The sequence below is a fragment of the Cavia porcellus genome, unplaced genomic scaffold, assembly GCF_034190915.1.
Source record: "Cavia porcellus strain 051 isolate PalLab524CR breed Dunkin Hartley unplaced genomic scaffold, mCavPor4.1 scaffold_3, whole genome shotgun sequence".
NCBI lineage: Eukaryota > Metazoa > Chordata > Mammalia > Rodentia > Caviidae > Cavia > Cavia porcellus.
The window spans coordinates 19,913,616-19,935,821 of record NW_026947486.1 but is presented as its reverse complement, the minus strand read 5'-3'; the positions used below and the strand labels follow the sequence as shown (position 1 = coordinate 19,935,821).

The window sequence follows — 22,206 nt, the reverse complement described above, 5'->3', positions numbered from 1 at the left end:
GGGCCTAAAGGCACAGAGAAAAAAAAAAAAACAAGCAAAAACAGAGGCCAAGGAGAGAAGCTTCAGAAAAAAGCAAAGTTGCTCATGCTGTGACTAGCTCCAGAACCAAGAAAATCAATTTCTGTCATTTAAGCCACTCACTGAGTAGCATCTTACTGTGACAGCCTGAGCTAATACAGGTCTATGGTGTGAGGGACTAGGTGGCATTGAAGGGGAAGTCCTTACGGTGAGTGACAGGATGTGTATGTAGGGTGACTGATTAGGAGCATGTGGAATCAGGTTGGGGGCTCATGAGGTCAGAGCTAGCAGGTGTGTGTAATGATGGGGGTCTGTGAATGCACGAGTGATGGAGAGGCATGGAGGGTTAGTAATTAAAGATCTTTCAGTGTTAGAGTTAAGGTCTTTTATTTTATTTTCTGATTTTAACAATTGCCACCAGCACAGACCTGGCTTCTCTTGTATTTTTTTCTCAGTGGCTCTTAGCAGTAGCACTTTTTTTCCTGTCTCAGGCCATTTTCATGCCCACCATCAGCCCGAGTGCCTCTCCACTTGGTGGAGCAGGACAAGATTTTCCTGGCGATGGGAGCACCTCTCAGCTGCAATTCTGGTCCAGTCCACCCTTCATTAGTTCTATTTGCCCTTGCTTTTCATCACCTTGGTGTCCAATGCATTCTGGGCCCCATAGAACTGCTTCACGGAATCAAAAAAGAGGACTCCGGGTATCACCAGCCATAGTACATTCATGAAGAAAAAATAAAACCAGAAATAGATGGGGTGACCCATCTCCCCATGCTGGAATCCATCTCGGTACTCTGTCAGGAAGTAGAGTAAATCCCCATAGATCTGGCCTGTGATGGGCAGAAAAGGGAGAAGCTCCTGTGAGGAGGAGATGCTAACCCAGACCTCCTACTACTCTGAGGCATTCCCAGTCATCTTGCAAGGTCCCATACTTGAAGAACCAAGAACTCTGAACTCACAGGGCTGAAAATCTGAGAAATCAAACAAGTAAAGATTCCAGAAAACACAACACTAACAATTTCTGAACTCAAGAGAGCTCATAGCTCCAGAGTTCTGTGTTCAGTTCTGTCTCAGTCTCCTGCATGCTAGGACTATGAGCATGCACCGCCATGCACAGCAAGAACTGAAGCAACTTAATAAAATCTTAGAAGTTGAGACAGCTTGGCATTCTAGAACTAAAGAGAAGACACAGATCCAGAACTAGAGAAATCTAACAATTTAAAAACATAAAGACTGAATCTCAGATAAAGGGGTTGAGAACGCAGGTCCCAGAGGATCTGGGAGCTCCCTGCTAGTGTGGCCACCTAGTGCAACCTTCACAAGGGACTCTGTGATAAAAGCAAATGGAGAAATGAACCCTCCCCACTTGAGTGACAGGCTTAGAGGGGGCATGGCTGTCTCCGAACTTCTGGGGTGCTGTCATTCTAGTTCACCCTTGGATGGACACCACTGAGACATGCCCCACCCCCAGCCAGGGAAACATCAGCTCTAGTGCCAATGAAGGTCCTCTCCTTACCCAAAGAGATCACAAACTGAAGGACATAGCGGGAGGGATGTTGGCGGAGAAAGGCTATCACTGCCCACAGGCTCAGTGGTCCCCACAGGACAACCGTGATGCTCTCCATACAGATGATGAAGTTGTCTTCACTACAGAAGGGAGGGAAGGACACTGGTGTCAGTGTGCTTCGCCCACACTGTGCCCCACTGCATTTCCCAACTCCCCACTACCCCAGACCAACGTAGGTGACACTTACATGATATACCGGCTGTCTCCCTTAGCGTACTCTTTCCCTGAAGAGAATAAACAATAAAGGTGGGAAGATAAAAAGGACCAGGGGGCTGCGGCAGCCCGAGGGAGAACCACCAGGGTCTCCTGAGATCTGCGCCATGTTGGAACTTTAGGACCCTGGGAAACCAAGCAAGCAACTCACCTCCCTGGTAAGCGGCTGTGGTGTGCAGGCTGCAGCTGCCCCAGGGGGAGAACCACCAGTGTCTCCTGAGATCCGCACAACGCGGGAAACCAAGCAATCAGCTTGATAGTGGGCCTATCGGTGCATAGGCTTAGAGTCAAACATCCCACTTCCCCTGCTCCCCTTTAGCAAATGGGAACCAGAGATCTGAGGCATCTTTTGGGAGGTTGACCATATGCAATATAGCAAATAAGGGGGATTTCCTTTTACCATCTTTTTGAAGGCAAATATTTTTACTAATGTTTTGCTTTATTCTTATTTGTTCATTTTTTTTTATCGGTTCCAAGGATGGAACTCATGATCACCTGCTTGCAAGGCAGGTGCTTATGCCACTGAGCTAAATCTCCAGCCCCTGCTTCATTCTGATTAATGGTACTGTTCTATTCAATACTCTGTTTTGGTAAGTTCTATAATGTTCTGTACTTCATTTTATTTTGCTATATGTGATTGAAAGAACAACTATTGTGATGATAATAGGATATAGTGTGATACCTATTGCTGTTATCCCGGCAACCTGCTGTGAAGTTGTGTACCAATTTCACTACACTGTCTCCAGGGATGTAGCTCAGTGTGAAGGGCTTGGGTTTAAGCCCCAGTAATGCAAAAAACAAACAAAAAAAAAAGAGGCAGCAGACTTAAGTAAGTTCTTCACACACAAACCCAAAGGATTTCTAAATGGTCAATTAAGGTAGGAATGGTGCTCAAACTTTCAATATTCAGTAAGGAAAAAGTAAACTAAAGCCAAAGAAGAGTTGTCACTCACATTCACTAGAATGACTGAAGTTTAGGAAACACCTGAGCACACTGAGCATTGGGAAGGGTGCAGAGGAACTAGAACTCTCCTATTCTGCTGGCAAGAATGGAATATGGGAAACCATTTTTTTTTTTAGCTTTTTGAGACAAGGTCTCACTATGGAGTTCAGGCTGATCTTGAGCTCACTTTGTAGCCCAGGCTGGTCTTGAACTTGCTATGATCCTCCCACCTCAGCCTCCTGAGTGCTGGAATTACACACATGTACCACCAAAAACTATTATTTTGAAAAAGAGTTATGTTTTTGTTTTTTTCTTTGGTGCTTGAAACATAAAGCAGGGCCTTACTCAATGCTGGGCACCCATTCTGCTGAGCTATACCCCAACCCCTGGTAGTTTTTCATAAAGTTATATATGCACCTAAGTTGGCTATTCTTTACATATTGATCCAAGAGACATGAAAGGAGAGATTAACAGAGAGACATGTATTAGACTGTTCACAGCAGCTTTATTCATGAGGCCAAAAGGGAGTATTGTCAAGACAGCAGAAAACTGCCTTTCAGTACTATAGGAGTCAAGAATTTTATGGCACCTATGCTTTCTAAGCTCTTTATGAAACAAGGAATGACCTCATGTAAAAAAGCAAAATTCAGAAACATATAGCATGTTAACATTTATGTAAAACAGGAAAAAAGTAAACAATTACATGGCACTTGGGAGGCTGAGGTGGGAAGACTGCTGTAAGTTTAAAGCCAGCCTGAACTGCATAGCAAGACACTATCTCAAAAACAAAACAAAACACAACTACATGGCATCTGCTGCTTGTCACTGTTTTTAAGTACCTTATATATATTTGAACATTTACTATGATCTGCCCCTTTCATCTGTGGTACTAAGAATGGAACCTAGGTCCTCATATGCCAGGAAAGTGCCATATCACAAAGCTAAATCCCCAGTCATTTTTATTTTTATTATTTTTACTATTTACTTATTTAGTGGTACTGAGGATTGAACCCAGGGCCTTTGCACTGAGCTAGCTACATCCCCAACACTTTTTTAAAATTTTGAGACAGAGGCTCACTAAATTGATCAAGCTGGCGTTGAATTTGAGATCCTCCCAGATCAGCCAAATAGCTGGGATTACAGTGAATGCTACCCTGTGTGGTTTTATTATCTGCCTTTTAAAACTATGAAAAAAAAAACCTTCTGAATGTGGTGGCATGTACCTGTATCCAAGCACTAGGGAGGCTGATAGTATGAGGCCAGCCAAGACTACCTAGTGAGTTGAAGGCCATCCTGAACAAAATTAACATTTGTCAATAGTTTTGAAGGCTGGGCATGGTAGCACACACCTGCAATACCAACTCTTAGGAGGATGAGGCAGGAGGATCACTGTGTGTTCAAGGCTATCCTGTACTATATAGTGAGTCTCTATGTAAAAAAAAAAAGTTTTGGGGGCAATTTTATAGATAAAAGGCAGACTTTAATTACATATATCTTTAAATGTTTCTTTTTTTGAGACAGGGTCTCACTACATAGTTCAGGTTGGCCTTGAACTCACAGCTATCCTCTTGCCTCTACCTCCTGAGCACTGGGATTACAGGCATGCACCATCATACCCAGCTTAAACATTTTTTTCACCCATGTGAATACAGATGCAAAAGGTTACATAATTTTTTTATACCAGGGATCAAACTCACTACCTTGAGCTTGCCAGGCAGGTGCTTGTGCTGCTGAGCTAAACCCCCAGCCCCAGTTATATCAATTTTTAAAACAGATGAATGAAAGAATTGATGGGTAGGTAAAATCTAAGCCAACCTATGCCCAGAAATACTCTTCCCCCCCAGCACAAAAACCCAGGACTCACAGAGTTGGGATAAGAAGGCTTGGTCTCCAAGAATGGCCTTCTGGTAGAGAACGAACCAGCCCTCAATCACCAGGTGGACGAATGCACACACTGCAAACCAGCATACAGACAGTCGCCGCCATGTCCCCAGTGGGACAACTGAAGCACGACTGGACAACAGCCACATGGTCACGACTAGTGCCCCAAAGACAGTGAACAGGACAGTCACAATATACCAGGCAGAAAGGTCGTTTGGCACAAAGTGATCCAGCCGCAGGTGCCTAGGCCAATACGGGTGCAAGGGGCCTGTGCTGGTAGTGGCCATGTCTCTATGGGCTGATGACTGCACGTGAACAGAGAGGAGAAAAAAAGGAACTGAAAAACCTAGACAAATAGAAAGCAGAGAGAGATAATTACTATGAATAATAAAACAGTTTACCAGTTAACAGACTGACTATAAAACACGGACTCTCTACATTACTTAGGCTGGGCTTGAACTGGTGATCTTCCTGCCTCAGATTCCCAGATTGCTGGGATTACAGAAGTGTGCTACCAAAAAAAAAAAAAAAAAAAAAAAAGAAAAAAAAAAGAAGTGTGCTACCAAATCCATCTTGGATTAAAAATAATCCCTGCCAGGCATGGTGGTGCAGGCCTGTGATCTGAGCACTGAGGCTGAGGCAGAAAGTTCCCCCCCAGTACCAGGCTGGCCTGGGATACCAAATGAATTCATGGCAAACCTAAACTACACAGTGAGACTCTCATAAAACTCAAACGATGATGACAACAATTTAATCTTAAAAATACAGAAAAAAATTAATCTAGTTGCATGCTGTTAGAAACATGACTAAAATACAAGGCCCCAGAAAGACTGAGTTTGTCCCAAGCCTCTGGTAGCGGTAATAACAGGAAACAGACTTGAGTTCAGCCTTTCCTAATCACAATCTACCGAGATACACACAGGCACCCAGCCTGGTCCCAGTCCTCACTGTTTTAACAGTGTGGTAGGAAAGTCAACTGTCACTAAGCCAGGTTCCGGCTCTCATGCTGGCTCAGTTTGGTGGCAAGATACAGGAACCAGGTCTAGGTATGCTGTAGAGGCCAGTGTCTTGCACAACTCAACGCAAAGCACTCAGAAGGCTGAGGCTGGAGGTTCGTAGGAAGATTACTGCGAGTTCGAGTCCAGCCCAGACTACGTAATGAGTTCCAGGCCAATCTGGATTACATAGCGAGACCTTGTCTCAAAATAAATAAATAAATAAATAAACAACAACAAAAAAACTAGTTCAACAGAAAGCTATTATTCCTTCTCCTGGGGTCTTGGTAACCGCTGTGGATCTGATAAGATACTAGCCTAAGCTCCACCCCAGCGTTCAGAAAGCAGACAGACCCCGCGACAGCGCATAACGCCACGGAGCTGTGCGAAGAGCGGGAAAGGCTAGAGTCTCGCGGGCAGCCAGGAGCCCACCAATCAGAGCCAGGACCCGCCAGAGCCCTGTCAGGCGAAGACAGCGGGTCTCCGGTTTCCTGGACAACCGCGCGGAGCTAGGAGCTCCCGGCGGCAGGCTGAGGGCAGGCTGCTGGACATGGAACGCGAACTGCATGAGGAACTCACCCGAGCCGTACTACTGCAGTAGGCTTTCCGCGAGAGTTCCGGATGCCGCGGGTGGCTCTCTGCAGCACTCCTCCCACGCTTAATAGAACAGACCAGTGGGCAGGTGGGAGGGCACTGCCCCCCAGCCAATAGGAGCTCTTTGTGTACCTACTCTCCCCTGGCGCCTTTTCCGTGGTTGGTTAAGACCCAGTCAGGCGCAGGCTGGTGGGCGGTTTTTAGAGCGCATGGCCTTCCTTGATTTCCTGAAACCTAATCCACCCCAGCGGGGCATAATTAAGCTGCACTTTCTTAGTGTTTTCTGTTGAAGCGGCGTTGCGTTGCTCTCTCACCTGTGCTGTGATTTTTCTAGGGAACCGATTGATCAGTTGGGAGACCACCCTAACGCGAGGAAACTATAACACGACAGGCAGATCACCAGCGGCATACTGCAAAAACCAGGCCCCGCCCCATGCATCTAAACCCTTCAGTGCTCAGAACTACCCAGTCCTTAGAGCTGCGGTCACTCTCACCTCTCCGGGCTTCAAGTCAGAAGAATCAATCAGAACCCAGCCCTCTCAGTCCTCCAGGCCAGTTGGCATGGAGACCCTCAACTATGCCAGTTTTAAAGAGCCAGGCAGAAAGGCAGAACGCTAAACCAGTGAACACCTAGGCCGGGCACTCAATCAAAACCCAGACCCATCCCATTAGAACCCACAGCCCTTAGTCCTGAGGCCCAAGAAGCACCAATTTGCCCTCTTTCTTGCTTTTCCTCTTAGCTCAGTCAGAGCAACCAAGCAGGATAGGGATCCTTAGGTTTTCTGGTCAATTAGCACCTGCACCTCCCTTCCCCCTCCCATCAGCCACTTGGTCTCTTCCTGCTCCAATCTAATCAGGACCAGAACCCGGGCTTCTGCAGATTCATCATTCAATCACAAACCATAAATCAACCGCACAGCAGTCACAATCTGCTTCCTCATGATGGTTTCTTTTCCAAAGTTTTTAACCTTGCAGTACCCCTTTCCTCACTCCTATTCCCCTCTGAGCAGTGAAGAAAGAGCCAGTACTATATTTCTACTTTTATTTGACAATAATAAACTATACAAAAAGGAGGAAGACACGAAGGGAGGCCCTGGATCTCTCTTTCTCTGTTTTCCAAGTATCCCCACCCCTAGGGCCATGCGGGGATCATCTTTTCCAGCCTTGTAGGTGGGAAATGACAGGCATGGGAGTGCTTGCTCTGTGTGTGTAGGGCTGTTAGGGGTCAAGAATGGAGGGTGTGAGGGAGTAAAGGGCTTTCCCACATTCCCCATCAGAGCTGGCACCCTGATGAAAGTTCTTGAGGGTTACAAGGGCGCCTAAGGGTTATCCGATGAGACGATAGCAGATCCAGCATCCAAAAGTGACCCAGTGACTGGCCCAGCTGAGCTCGGACCACTTGTGGACAGTGTATGCCATGCCATAGCCCTGTGGGAGAAGAAGAGGGGATGGTTCCACTCAGCAAGGTCAAACAGGGTCTCAGCAAAACCCAGCTTATGCCCAAGGGCATTTCTGTAACTTCATGGTAACCTAGGGGATAAAAGGCCCCAGGACATGTGAAAGGTGACCAAATAGTTTTCATTTTCTTCTTTAAAAATCATTTTAGTCCAGTGTGGTGGCATATGCCTATAATCCCAGCACTTAGTAGTGGGAAGCAGGAGGATCGCTGCCAGTCCGAGGCCAGCTTAAACTGCATAATGAGACCCTGTCTCAAAAAAATCATTTTAAAGGGGATATGGATGTAGCTTGGCAGTACCGCCTACCATGCATGAGGCCCTGGGTTCCATCTCTAGCACTGCCAAAAGCAATCACTTTTAAGGGGCTGAGGGTATAGTTTAGTGGTAGTGTGTGTTTAGAATTTGTGGGGCCTTGAGTTTGATTTCCAGCACTGCCAAAAAAAAGTCATTTTAAACAAGAAAATGCAAGCCTACTTTCTGACCTGTAACCTCTCTTGTATACAAAGAGCTACTAGAAATCAATCTTTTGTAAAAGCCAAACACATCATCAAATGAGGCGAGTAAGCCACCTTAGTAAAGGAAAATCAAATGGCTTTTTTTGTTTTTTGAGACAGAGTTTCACTGTGCATTGCAGGCTTGCCTTGAACTCACAGTAATGCTCCTGCCTCAGCTTCCTGAGTGTTTGTAATGGCTCTTAAGTAAGAACACATGCTCAACCTTACTCATACTCTGATGACTGGCAACCATATCCAAGAAGTCTGTGCTCACACACTGCTGGTGGGAGGGCAGAGAGTAATCTCTCCACTGCGATCATCAGGAGCAGACCCTGCAACTGCCCATGCTTGTGTGAAGTTACATATGTTCTGTGCAAGAGTTCCTGCTGCAGCTTCATTTGCTATAGGAAGGACTAGAGATTACCAAACATCCACCAGTCAATTAAAGTCTCACGTTTTCACAATGGAAAAATGAATGGGGACACTATATACTGATGTGGAAAATTTTTAGCAATTGTAGAACAGCCTTGTGTGTTACCTTTAGGTTAAAAACTTGGGGAGAGAATTAAAATATATCATTGTATTTGCTTTATATGGTCAAAATTCTGAAGGCTAGTCTTGGTTTTTGAAGGGTATATTTATAAAATGAGTAAGCTATTACTTATAAGAAGGCAAGGGATAGAGGATGAAAGTAAGATTTTTCTCTATGAATATCTTGATATCTTAAATATTGTTTTTTTGTTTTGTTTTCTTTTGGGGGTGGAAGGGCTCACTATATAGTTGAGGCTGACCTAAACTTGCCATGTATCCCGAGTTGGCCTTGAGCTTGTAGGGATCCTCCTGCCTCAGCCTCCAGAATGCTAGGATTACATGTGTGTATCACCACACCTGGCTTTCTTTTCTTTCTTTGTTGCTATTGTTGTTTTGTACCACTAGGGATGGAACCCAGGGCCTAGTACAAGCTAGGCAAGCACTCTACCACTGGGCTACACTAACCTCAGCAATAAAATATTTTAATAAAAATACAAAAAAAGAACTTTAAGAAGAACCCAAGCCCAGATTTTGTACTCAACCTAAATAAAAATTTAAATTGTTGAGTATTGTGTTTGTTTTTTTCAAATATTTTTTCTTAATGTTTATTATGATACAATATGGGCTCATTTATGTAGCCCACGCTAGCCTTGAATTCCAGACCCTCCTGTAGTAACCTCCCAAGTGCTAAGATCATAGGCATGGGCTACCATGTATGGCTACATTTTGTTTTTCCAGACTGGGTTTTCCTACATAGTTCAGGATGGTCTTGAATTCACTGTGTAGCCCAGGCTGGCCTCAAAGCCACGTGATCTTTTTGCTAGTTCAAGGCCAGCATGGGTTATATAGTGAGTTCAAGACCAGCCTGGGATATATAGTGTGATCCTGTCTCAAAAAAAGGAGGGGAGATAAAATCTGGAAATTGTGTACTTGACATAAACAAAAATAGTGTAGAAATGTAACATTTAAAAAAAAAAAAGAAAAGAAATGTAACATTTTAAAAAACTTTTTACTTTTTTTTCTTGGTACCAAGAATCCAACTTAGGACCTTGTGCTTGCCAATCAAGCAAGTGCTTGTGCAGATGAGCTATATCCCCAGTCCCATTTTATTTTTACTTTTGAGATAAGGTATTACTGTATTGCTTAGGCTGGCCTTTACCTCCCAAGACATTCTCTAGCTTCAGCCACCCTTGTAGCTGCAGCTATAGGTGCATGCTACCATTTAGAAAATTTAAAAATAAATTCTTCTTTTGCTGTTGTTTTTGATACAGGGTCTCAGTATGTAGGCCAGGCTGGTGTTAAACTCACTCTGTAGCCCAGGCTGGCTTTGAACTCACAGTGATTCTCCTGCCTCAGCCTCCTGAGTGCTGAGGTTTATGTGTGGGTGTCATGCCTGGTTAAATGTAAAATTTTTAAAAAGCAAAGTCAAGTTTTAACTGGACACAATGGTACATAGTTATAATCGCAGACAAATGGAAGGTTAAAACAAGAAAATATCTAGCTCATTTTGGGCAACTTAGTGATATCCTGTCTCAAAAACTAAAAAGGATTTAGGGGATAGCTCAGTGGTAGAGCATTTGCTTAGCATGTGTAAGGCTCTGGATTGAGTCCTCAGTACAGATGGGAAGTGAGAGAGGGAGGAAGGAATAGAGGAAAGAGAAAAATATAGCTTTCACAGTCAATCATATATATGTGTATTTATGTATTTTTTTCAGTACTAAGAACTTTATACTGGGCTACATATTCTGAGCTTTACTTACTGTAATTTTTATTTTATTCATTTATTTATTGTGGTACTGGAGAGTGAACCTAGAGCCCTCACATTGAGCTACATCCCCAGCCTTTTTTTTGTTTTTATTTTGTATTTTGAGACAAAATTCTTACTAGGTCCCTCAGTTACTGAGGCTGAACTCGAACTTGGAATCATTTGCCTAAGCTTCTCAAAAATGCTGGCTTTATAAGTGTGCACCATCATGTCTGGTAGTAAAATAAATTTTAAAAAAACAAATAAATAAAAGGGAGGATGACATAGGAGGATCACTGAGTTTGAGACCAGTTTGGGCTACATAATGAGTTCAAGGCCAGCCTGAACTAGAGACTCTGGTCTCAAAAAACAAAACAAAACAAGCAAACAAAAAAACAACATAAAAAGTAAAACTTGGGGCTGGGGATGCAGTCAGTGGCAGAGCAAGTAGTGGCATAGCATTTCCACTACTAACAAAAAGTAAATAAACAAAACAAATGAGCTGTGTGGAATAGCACACACATAATCCCAACACTCAGGAAGCTGACAGAGGAGAGTTGCTCTAAGTTTGAGGCCAGCTGGGACTACATAGTGAGTCTCAAAAAAACCCCCAACAAATTAAATAAATACAATTAAAAGGTAAACCTGGTTTTTTACATTGTCTTTATAAAGTGACTTTTTTGCTTGTTTAGGAGGATTGAACTCAGGACCTTCACATTGAACTCAGTCTCCACTGCTTTTTACTTATTTATTTTTTTGAAAATTTCTCACTAAGTCATTTAGTTGTCCAGACTGGGATCAAATTTGTGATACTCCTGCCTGAGCCTCTCATTTTGCTGGGATTATAGGTATGCATCACCACGCACTTCTTAAATTTTAAAAGGAAAATAAATAAGTATATTTTCCACATTTTACTCAAAGAGCCAACAGTGTGACGAACCAGAGGACACTGGGAAGGGAGGGCAAGCACACTAACTGCACATGCTAAGAAATATAACCCGGGAGTTCTTCCCTCCATCTCTGTCCCCAGGGTTCCTGTGAACAGGAAGTGCCATCCCTGGTTTACTACCCAGCCCAGGGCTAACTCACCTGCTCCTCTGTGGTGTCATCCACATCAACATCAAACAGGGAGCCCAGGTAGGTCAGGTGGAAGATGGCCAGGGCTCCAAAGAGCAAGTTTAAGGTTCGCACCCCCAGGCCCTGTGGGGGACAGATAAGCATGCTTGTTAGCTGCACCTGCTCACTGTCCCCATTGCTGCCTGCACTGGGAAGCCCAGAGAGACACGAAAGGCACTATGGGACCCAGGAATAGAGATGCCCAGGTAAGACAGGAAAGAGATGTTTCAAGGAGCTCAGAGGGTGAGGGTGCTTTGAATCATGAGGATGTCCAGGTTGGAGATATGAATGTTCAGCTGGAGGAGCGAGAATGGTGGGCTCTGAGTTGGGGTTTTTGGTGACAAACACTGGTCCCATGTAGAAGACAAATTAAGTGTGGTTGTCCATATTTCATAGGGCAAACAGTTAAAAATAACAAAATAAAAGCAAGTCCCTGCTATGACCTGGAGGGCCCACATCGCTCCTGGTTTTCTCTGCTCCAGCTACACTGGCCTCTCATGGTTCCTCAGATTGCAGGTCCACTCCCATGTTGGGTCCTTCACACAGGGCAGATGCATGCCTCCTTTTCCTCCTTCACTTCAAGAACTCAGAAGTCCCCTCACCTGGGAAGCTTCCCTGACCTTCTATTTAAAAGCAAAACCACCTGCCCCCATGTTTCCCGTCCCTTTTCCCCATGTTTAGCACTGCTCACAACCTGGCAATCTATTATTAGACTTCGTTAACTTATTTTTCACTTTACTGTCTCTCCTGTTAAAATACATGTCACATAGGGCCAGATTTTGGTCCATTTTGTTCACTACTGTATCTCCAGCAACCTATAACTAGCAGGTGCTCAATAAGTATTCACTGGGGTGCCACATGTGCATACAGCAGGTGATCAATAAATTCCTATTCAAGAAATACATGGTAGTGAACAGAGGCAAGGACATAGGGGTAGCTCTGGCACCAGAAGAAGAAGCTGGGGGCCCTGTGACACACACAAGATGGAGACAGAAGTGACATTTCTGAAGGGAAGGGCTGGGCATGAGGTTGCCCAGGTGGAACCCTCACCAAGCGATGGCGGTGTGGACAGTCAGGTCGACATGGCTTTGACAAGACACAGGCACTGAGGATCTGAGCCAGGCGCTTCCGGAGGACTGGGTTAGTGTGGGGAGATAAGGGGATCAAGTTAGCCTTAGGGGACAGTGGCCGCAGGCCTCCTGCTAGTGAGCCTTCTCTGTCTAGGGGATCAGGCCAAGCACTCACCATGCTCTACATAAGTGATAAACGCCAGGGACAGCAGTACTGCAGCCAGGTGGAAGCTGAAGCCCTGGGGGCCAAAGGGGGGCAAGGAGGTGAGTGAGGAGGAGGGCCTGCCACCCACCCAGCGCCCCATCCCGCTCTGCCTTGCTCACGTGCAGGAGGGCACTGGCCGCATAGGTGACCAGCACAGCTGAGAAGGTGCCCAGGCGGAGAGCATTCTTGAAAACATCTGGAGGGGAAGGGTGCAGGTCAGGATTCTTCAGAGACTCCCCTACTATTCCCAAGAGCCGTGTGCAGGATGAGAACACCCGCACTGGATTGGGGCGCCAGGATTAACATTCTGATAATGATCTCCAGCTTCATAGGCCCCAACCCAGGTCCTCCCTCAGTCTTCCCAAGCTCAGTCAATAGCAACACCATCCTTCCAGGACCTCGGAGCACATGCCTCAGAATCACCCTTGGTCTACAACCTCCCCTAACTTGAATCCTTAGCAAATTTCCTGGGTGCTCCCTTTAGAATTTATCTCTCCTGTCCTTGTGCCCTGCTGCCACCACTGTCGCTGGCCTGGACTGCTGCTTTGTCCTCAGTCTGTCCCCTAGCAGCCAGAAGGATCCTGTTAGAACACGGAGCCCTGCCCTGAGTAACGCCTGTCAGCCTTGGAAAAAAAGTCAAGATCTTTTCAATGGCCCACGGGGCCCTACAGGACCTTCCAGAGCTTGTGTCCTAGCAAGGGCACCCTGACTTACTTTGCCCTCTCCAGCGACCCCCCCACCCCCGCCACTGCTAGGGATGGAACTCAGAGGGCTACTTAGGAGCTCCACCCCAGCCTACAAGGACCTTCCTGCTATCCCTCAGAGACCAAGCAAGCTCCTGCCTCAGAGCATTTGTACCTGCTACTGCCCAATCCTTGCATTTCTCCTCCACATATCTGCATTCTTTTCTCCCTCACCTTCCTCTGCTCTTTGCTCAGATATCACATTCTCAGTTACACTGCCCTTGCTAATTTTGTCCAAAGTGGCAACATTGCCTCATACACCTGCCAACACTCCTGGATTATCTTTTATCTGCTTTATTATTTCTGTCTTTAGTTTTTGTTAGTACACATTTGTGGTACATATAAATTCCTTGTGTGGAGTTGTACATGTACATAACACATCTTAATTTCTTTTTCTATCCCCTTTCTCTTACTTCCCACCCTCCATCTCTCAATCCCCTTCTCATTTGAGAAAGAGCTATCTCTCTACTTCTGTTTTGTCTTGCTCTTTTAAAAATATATATATATTGGGTTTTTTATTATTTTATTGCGATACTTCTCACCCTGAAGTGTGATACATTTAGCACATCTGAACTTTGTTTTTTTGAGACAAGGTCCCCCTATGCAGTCCAGGATGGCCTTGAACTCCTGGTGATCTTCCTGCTTCAACTTCCCGCATGCTGGGATTACAGTCATGCTCCACCACACCTGGGCTACACTAGTACCAGTGTGTGTTTCTGTCTTATTTATTAACTGCTTGGCCACCAAGTGGCAGTTCCACAGGGGCAGTGATTTTTTGTATCTTTTTATCCCTGCTGTATCTTTGGTGTCCAGCACACAGTAGTTGCTCAGTAAATATCTATTATATAAATATGTACAAAGCCCTCCTGGATTACAAATGCCCTGCAGCGGTGACTTGGTGACTCACAGTTATTTAGCCAATAAGACATAGGCAAGTTCCAGCTTGTGACAACTTCCACCATTGACCGGGGGAGCTCCACGTCCAGTGGTCTAGACACTGTTAGGTCCCTATAGACAGAAGAACCAAGCAAACCCAATTGGGATCTCAGCCTACCTAGCTGCCATATTCTTGTCTCAGCTGTTCCCTGCCCTAAGAGCATCATCCCCCATCCTCCTTAAGCAGCATCCTGGGGAGTGCAGGCTCTCAGTCCCCCGTACCATTTCAGGTGATCCTTTTCCTCAGTGAAGCCAGCCCCTGCCAATGTGGCTGTGGCCTCAGACAGAAAGCCCACAAAATAGTTGCTGAAGTGGAAGGAGACTGCACTCTCATACGCTCGCAGCCATCTGGGGAGGGAGGAGCAGGGGAGAGAAGCATGAACCCAGGCTTCCCATGACACCCCACCATGTATCACCATCCCCAGTCTGACTTGGTGGACTCACCTTACTATGGTGCCTCTAGGGCCCCCAGGGGTCAGGAAGGCAGCAGAGAGGAAAGAAGAGAGCATCAGAGAGGTGTTGGGCAGAGTTGCTCACAGACAAGACAGACAGAGACGGAGTGGCAAAAGAGGCAGACTATGACAGTCACCCGTACACAGACACTGGCAGGTGGGTGGTTTCATGTGTCCCACACAAATGCATGAGATGTCCCGTTATATGACACAACCCTGCATGCTAAGATCCCATGGAGCGCTAGCCATGAAGGCTATCAGACGCCCAGCCTCGAAGCTCTCTTACCAGACTCAGTAACCATAAGTCAGTTAAAGCCCTTTAGTGACACTCTGAGACTACTTAGCATGTGTGAAAACAAGCACACACGCGCACACACACACACACACACACACACACACACACACACACACTTTCTGTCAATTTTACAATCAGACATGCCCCAAACCAGGTAGCATCCTGCACTGGCCAATACATAGGGTCTGAAAGTAGGCCTGGGGCTCATGCCTGGCTGCTTAGCTGGGTGAAAGTGGTCAAGTCACTGCACTGTTTGGAAACTCGTACATCATCCTACATAATTAGCAGCTAGTGCAGTGGGGAGAGGCCAGATTCAATTCTAGGTCAAAGCAAGGCTGTTAGTCCTAAAGACAGGTGCAGGCTCCTCATTGGTCACAAAACCCTTCAGCTAGCTAATATCAAGCAGTGAGAGGAGGTAACACATAGACAGGATCAATCACAGACACCCAGCATGCTATAGCCATACCAGAGTTATAGTCAAGCCAGAATCACCCACCTAGACCTACCGTATCAAGTGACAGCCACACACCACATCAGTGCCAATGACACGGACAGCCAACCAGAACTCTCAGTTCCACATATGGGGAAGTTAGGAGCTATAGGCAAACAACCCACATATCTTCCTACCCAGAGATACAGACAGGCCAGAGTCATCAACTAATGTACACTTGTTACTCTCAATTATGGCTGCATAACTTGTTCCTAATGATGAAAGAGATGAACCAGTGGACACCAGACATACAGTATGTGTCACAGTTTCAGTCACATACAGTCACAGAGCCGATCTTGGTCAAACGGACAGTCACCAACAGACACCCAGTTTCTGTCTAGCCATGAGATGGATGGCCAGGCAGATGCAGACTTCCAGAAACAAGTGGTCCTAGACTCTGCCCCACTCCTAGGCACACCACTCGCCCTCAGCAGTTGCCCTCATTTACCTGGCTTTGCGTTTCTTGCTGTAGCAACAGAAGAGGACACAAATATTAAGAGACAGGCTCAGAAATGGGGAGACTCCAGGGCCCAACCCAACCCCCTTACTGCTGGGCTGGGGCTTCAAAGGTTGTGCTCACTTGCGAAGGAGGCGGTCACTGTCAAGGGGGATGAAGTAGGGGAAGAGGTAGGGGCCCACACAAGTGGACAGTACAAGGCACAGCAGGGCCAGCGCGAGGCTCCGGGCCACCTTCTGCAGCCATTGGCGGCTCTGTAAGGATGAAGGCTCCATGAGCACTGCTCTCTGGTGGCTCCCACAGCCCCTGCCCACCTGTCCACCCAGGACCTCACCAGCGGGCGGCCTTGGACAGCCTGTAGGTAGTTGTGGAAGGGTATCCAGGGCCCAAAGACGATGGTGCCCACGAAGTAGAGGTAGCCCATGAACTCCACAGGTGAGGGCACAGCACCCACCTCACCCCGGTCCAGGTCAAAGCCCAGAGACACTGCCTTCATGGCCACAATCATCTGGGCCCCTATGTATGGGGCCCATGGTCAAGTGGATGGGCAAGAGAGCGTGTCAGCATGGAGGAAATAAGGGCACCAAGTGAGAGGTTCAAGGAAAAGAGGGTATGCTGGCAGGGATACACAGGCAGGTGGACGAGTGAGCCAGGACAGGCATACATCTTGACTCAAGAATACCAGGCACATATATGACATAGGACAAAACATGGTACCGAAACCCAGCAGGACCAAGGGGAATGTGAGGTCTCCACCGTTGGGTGGTGGATGAGGGAGAGAAGTGGAGGGAAGACTTAGGGTAGGGGATAACAATGAATCATGACGGGGACAGGAGGGCTGGGCCAGGATTACCTACCTCGCATCTTGTGCCATGTCACGGTGTCCACCATGTGCATCTCACTGGGGAAAAGGGTGCTGGTCTTTTCTCCACAACTCCCATGGCCTCTGACCATGGAGGGGGAACACCAAGGTGCCCAGAGGGCTGTCCCTTCCCTTGTCCTACACAACCTCATGGAACAAAATTGTCCCAGGCTCCCTCCTCCAGAGGAAGCCCACACCCACCTGTCCTGTGTGGCATGGTGGAAGGACAAGTCCCACAGCTCCCCCCTCCATGAACACTTCACACCCTCCCCTTTCAGTGCTCCTGCATAGAACAATTCTCCCAGACACACTTCTCTCTCCCAGGACTCCCCAAACCTCCCCATCTGGAATGCCCACTTTAGGGCCTTGGGGATCCACCCATATTTCTGTCCACAGTGTGAAGATGAGGAAGCACAGCCATACCCCATGAGCAGGTAGATGAGGATGGTGACGGAGAGGAAGACGCCACGATGGGAAGAGTGCCGGCAGAGGAAGAGCACGAGGTAGCACAGGAGGCTCAGCAGCACGACCCAGACCATGTGCAGCTGGAAGAAGTGGTAGAGGCTGAAGAAGCCACCTGCGACGGTGCTTGCATGCTTCAGGTAGGATGGCAACCCTTTGGGGGAGAGGGAGAGAGGGAACAGATAGAGAGAAAGAGAGAGGCAGAGGGTGGGAGGGAGAGAACAAGAAAGGGAAGGTTGGTGGGCTGGAAGGAGGGGGACGAAGACATGGGCACAGATACAGCCTAGAAGCCAGGGTGGTGGGAATGGAGGAGACCTGTAAATGATATTGTGGACCTAGACTGGTTGGCAAGGCCTGGATTTTAAAAAGAAGAAACATCTATAAAAGACATTCTGGAAACACTGGAAAAACTTCAAGTATCAATTTATGTTGGATAATATTGTATCTGGGGGTGTGGCGGTACACACCTGCAATTTCAGCACTAGGGAGGCTGGGGCAGGAGGATTGCTGTGAGTTCAAAGCCAGCCTTGGCTCCATAGTGAGTTCAAAGCCAGTCTGAACTACAAAACAAGCCCTGCCTCAAAAAATATATTATTCCATCCTCATTTAAATTTTAGAGAGTAGGGCCAGGGATTTAGCACAGCAGCATAAGTGCCTGCCTGGCAAGCGTGTGGTCAAGTTTAATTCCTGGTACAAAAAAAATTAGAGAGCGATGATTTTTTTGGTCTTTTTGAGACAGGGTCTCACTATGCAGTTCAGGCTGGCCTTGAGTTCACTTTGTATCCTAGGATGATCTCAAACTTATAACAATCCCCCTGCTTCAGCTTCCCGAGTGCCAGGATTACAGGCATAAGCCACCATACCTGGCTTAGAGAGTGATGATTAAAGCTATAGTTGTGAGAAAATGTGTCCTTTTCATTGGCAGCCACACTAAAGGATTTGGGCTGAAGTATCATGATATCCACAGGTTATTCAAGCAATTCAGGAAAACAATAGGTAGATAGACAAACAGATAATAGATAAAGCAAGCTATTATGGCAAAATACTAACAGTTGGAGAATCTGTTGAAGCATATATGGGTGTTCATTGTACTATTTTATTTGACTTTTTGGTAGCTTTGACATAAGTCAAAATAAACTGGGAGGAGCTGAGCGTGGTGGTGCATGTCTGTAATCTCAGCACTTGGGAGGCTGAGGCAGGAGGATCACTGTGAGTTTGAGGCCAGCCTGGGCTACATAGTGAATTCGAGGCCAACCTAGACTATATATCAAGACCTTCTCTCAAAAACAATGAAATCAATCAATCAACCAATCAATGGGAGTTTGGGGATGTAACTCCATGGCATGGTGCTTGCCTATCATGTGTGAGGCTCTGGGTTAGATGCCAAGCACCACAAAATAATACTAATAAACTTGGGGAAAAATATCCATTTAAAATAAACAGATTTCTAGAAGTCTCTGCATCCTATAGGAACCTTGAGGACTTTGAACCGTAACCTTTGGATATAGGTCTGCTATGATTCTGGAAACATTCCACAGTCTTACAATACAGAAATTTTGCCATGTCCGAATTCTAGAAATCCAGAATGCCAACATTTTGAAAGCCTAGAATGTGAGAGTCTCAACTTCTCAGAATATCCATATGCTGTGATCATGGTACTTGGATATTTCATAACCCCATAACAGTATTTCTGTTCCTTCAGTATTCATGAAGAACCTTGGGAAATAGATATTTCAGGATCCTAAGATCCAAGAACCTCAGCTTTCCGGAATCCTAGAGCCCACGAATATTGATGGGCATGACTCAGTACAATAGGTTGTGGCCCGGCACAGCATGGCACATGGTAGCTGGGCACAGTAGGATGAAGTTTGGGCTGGTAAGATGTAACTGGGCTAACTAAACACATCCAGGCCTAGATTGGATTGGCAAGATGTAGCAGGGAGAGGTGTGGCTTAATGTAGATGAACATGGCAGATACAGCACTGTCCGGCATGGTGGCACACAGTGTGCAAGGCACTTACCCAGCCTCCAGAGGAGGCGGCAGGCGAGGCAGATGGCAAGGAGCAGCCAGATCTGGTCAAGACCCTGCTGAACAGTAGGCAGAAGACAGCCCTGCAGTAGCTGCTGGAAAAATTCCTGGCGGCTGAAGGTGGCCATTGTGGACCCCCACAGATGGGTGGACAGATGGACAGATCTGCCAAGGGGGGGACACAGAGGGAGCAGGATGTCCATGGGGCTGCCCATGCCCAGGGTGGTCTTGAGCATCCGATTTCAGTTTGGGGCTACTGAACTCACAGTTAGTACTGGGGGCCTGGGGAAGGATGTGAACATCAGGTACATCAGACTGAGCCACCAACTGTGCGTGGGAGTGGGTGTTCTGGGTGCATAAGTACAGCTGTGACCTGTGGTGAATGAAAGCCTGTGTATCTTGAATGATGTAAACGGTTTGGTCGAATGATGATCAACTGATGTTCATTCTAGGCCCACAAATCAAAAGGCGCAAGGAAAGGGGGCTCTGGTTTCCAAGGTACAGTTGCTCTGTGTGTGTGGGGCGGATTCTGTGACTCTCAAGGGCCTTGTGCATCTCTTCTTGTATGAATTGGGGGGGGGAATCCTGCATCTTCCGCGCTACCCATCTCACCCCCACCCGGCAAAAGGCCTCCAACAAAGCCCTGCCCAGGTCCAGGGAGGGGTAATGTTGGCAGGGAACACACCAGGAGAGCTACTAGGAAGGTGATGCGGAGGGGGTCCCAGGACATGCACTTAGATTGGTGCGGGGATACTTACTCAAGGATAGCCACGGGGGAGCGACGTGCACACCACTGGTGACCTACCTGGCAGGAAGGAAGCCGTGGTCCTGGGGGCTGGGACGCGCCGTCGCCGCCGCTGCCACTGTAGCCACCTCCTCCCGGCAGCCTCCCCCGCAGGCCACAAGGCCGGGACTAACAGCGGCTCCCAGGCCGGTGAGGTGAAACTGGCCCTTTAAATCCCAGGGTGGGCCGGCAGCGGAGCTCGGCCAATCGGAGAGCCGGAGCGGGGCGGGGACCGAGAGGAGGGAGCGGGAGGATAGCTCCAGGGAGGAGCTGTAGGTTTGTGGGGTTCTGGGCGCAAGAGGTCGTTGGCAAGTGGAGGGTTAGCGCGCGCATTTTTCTCAGTCTACAGTGTTCTAGCCCCGGTACGCTCGCGAGGTAGATTTTCGATCTCCAAAAACAAACTTCCGAAAGGCCGAATTTCTAATCCTAGGGAGCAGAGATGGGAAAGATCTGGGGAAAGCTCAGTAGCCTAGGGGTCCTCCACACGCATACCCACGCACGCCCTCCCCACTTGGTGTGTCCCCGTTTCACAGATAGAAAACTAAAGCGAGGCCTAGCTTTCCCCTTCCTTCGGGACAGAGGACGAATTTCCAAGCCTCCCTGCTCCCAGGGTCAGGCAGGGAGCGTTTATAGGTAATGACTGTCACCTAAGAGAACGCACCAGGCGCCTGTGCTTCCCCGAGGGCTAGCGGCTAGCTGTAGTCGCTTGGCTTATCAGTAACTGATTTTCTTCCCCACCTCACTCCTACCCTGGACAAAGGTGACCTGCTGACTACTGAACAATCCTGTGAAGCTAGAAGCTAGCAGAGAGCACTTCTACTGGAAGCATTTAAACCAGGAGCGGTGACACATGCCTGCAAGTTCAGCACCAAGCGAGGCAAGCAGGAGGATCCATAACTTCGAGTGCTGTCTGAGCAATTTAGCAAGATCTTGTTTCAAAATTTTAAAAATGAGACAAACCGGGCATGGTGGCACATGCCTGTGGTCCCTGCACTCGGGAGGCTGAAGCAAGAGGATCTCTGTGAGTTCGAGGCCATCTTGGGCTACATAGTGAGTTCAAGGCCAGCCTGGACTGCAAGGTGCGACCTTGTCTCAAATTAAATTAAATTAAAAATAAAATGGGCCGATGTTATAGCTGAGTGGTAGAGTGCTCTGTGGTTCAATCCCACAGTGCCCCAAAGAAGGGAGGTCATTTACAAAGCACTTACAGTGGCCCCAAGAAAAAAACATAGGGCTGTCTGCAGCACCACTAAGAATTTATGCAGCATCTGTTCTCTACCTACCCAACACAGCAGCTTCTGGGCATTCTACTTTATTCCTAGGTTGATGAAGGCCCTCCCTTCCTGCTTTTTTTTCCCCAAAGGAGGGCTTCTTTTCCCAAAGGAGCATTTATTGGCTGCTAGGGTACTTAGCTCTGATGTGGGAGGAGAAGGAAGCCCAGGTCAAACTGGACCCTACCCTCACTCCAGGAGCTAAGGAAAAGGAGTTCTAATAGGTTAATGCTTACCTGTGTGGAGTTAAGAAAGTCACACTTGCTCTCCCAGGGTGGTAGGCCAATGCTCTGCCATGGATCTACACTCCAGCCTAATTTCCCTCTGCCTTTCCCCCCCTCTCATTTGAAAGACGCTTTATATTAGGATTTAAGCTGCAGCATAAGGTTCACGAAAAGTTCACAGACTGACACTACTTCTCTCTGCCCTTTTCAGGTGGTACTGGGGATTGAACCCAGGGCCTTTGTACTGAGCTACATCTCCAGCCCTTTTTTATTTACTTATTTATTTTTCTTTTTTTCCTTTAGAGACAGGGTCTCACTCTGTAGTCAGGCTGGCCTTGAACTTGCTGTGTAGCCCAGGCTGGCCTTGAACTCA

General features: G+C 47.2%; 2 protein-coding genes across 6 annotated transcripts; both read right to left on the bottom strand.

The window, feature by feature from the left end:
• Positions 1–416: 416 nt before the first annotated feature.
• Positions 417–6,237, bottom strand: Ebp (EBP cholestenol delta-isomerase). Its single transcript, NM_001172945.1, is given in 5 exon segments — positions 417–848; positions 1,535–1,665; positions 1,773–1,809; positions 4,606–4,968; positions 6,197–6,237. Coding segments are annotated over 4 exon segments (690 nt in total). The 5' UTR covers positions 4,910–4,968; positions 6,197–6,237; the 3' UTR covers positions 417–630.
• A 1,002-nt stretch (positions 6,238–7,239) lies between these two features.
• Porcn (porcupine O-acyltransferase) lies at positions 7,240–20,523 on the bottom strand. 5 transcript variants are annotated; one of them, XM_003462553.5, is made up of 15 exons: positions 20,360–20,523; positions 19,547–19,719; positions 17,487–17,679; positions 17,059–17,102; positions 16,536–16,717; positions 16,325–16,455; positions 16,193–16,210; positions 14,952–14,966; positions 14,730–14,855; positions 14,479–14,579; positions 12,948–13,024; positions 12,799–12,862; positions 12,604–12,689; positions 11,527–11,637; positions 7,240–7,639 (listed from the first exon to the last, which is right to left on the bottom strand). In XM_003462553.5, exons 2-15 carry the CDS (start codon positions 19,680–19,682, stop codon positions 7,538–7,540), a joined length of 1,386 nt encoding a protein of 461 aa, XP_003462601.1. In that variant the 5' UTR covers positions 19,683–19,719; positions 20,360–20,523; the 3' UTR covers positions 7,240–7,537. The 5 variants fall into 5 exon arrangements, with proteins under 5 accessions (XP_003462601.1, XP_012999775.1, XP_012999776.1 ...); XM_013144321.3 differs by having other exon boundaries at positions 19,547–19,610; positions 20,360–20,519; XM_013144322.3 differs by having other exon boundaries at positions 17,487–17,608; positions 19,547–19,610; positions 20,360–20,519.
• Positions 20,524–22,206: the final 1,683 nt, after the last annotated feature.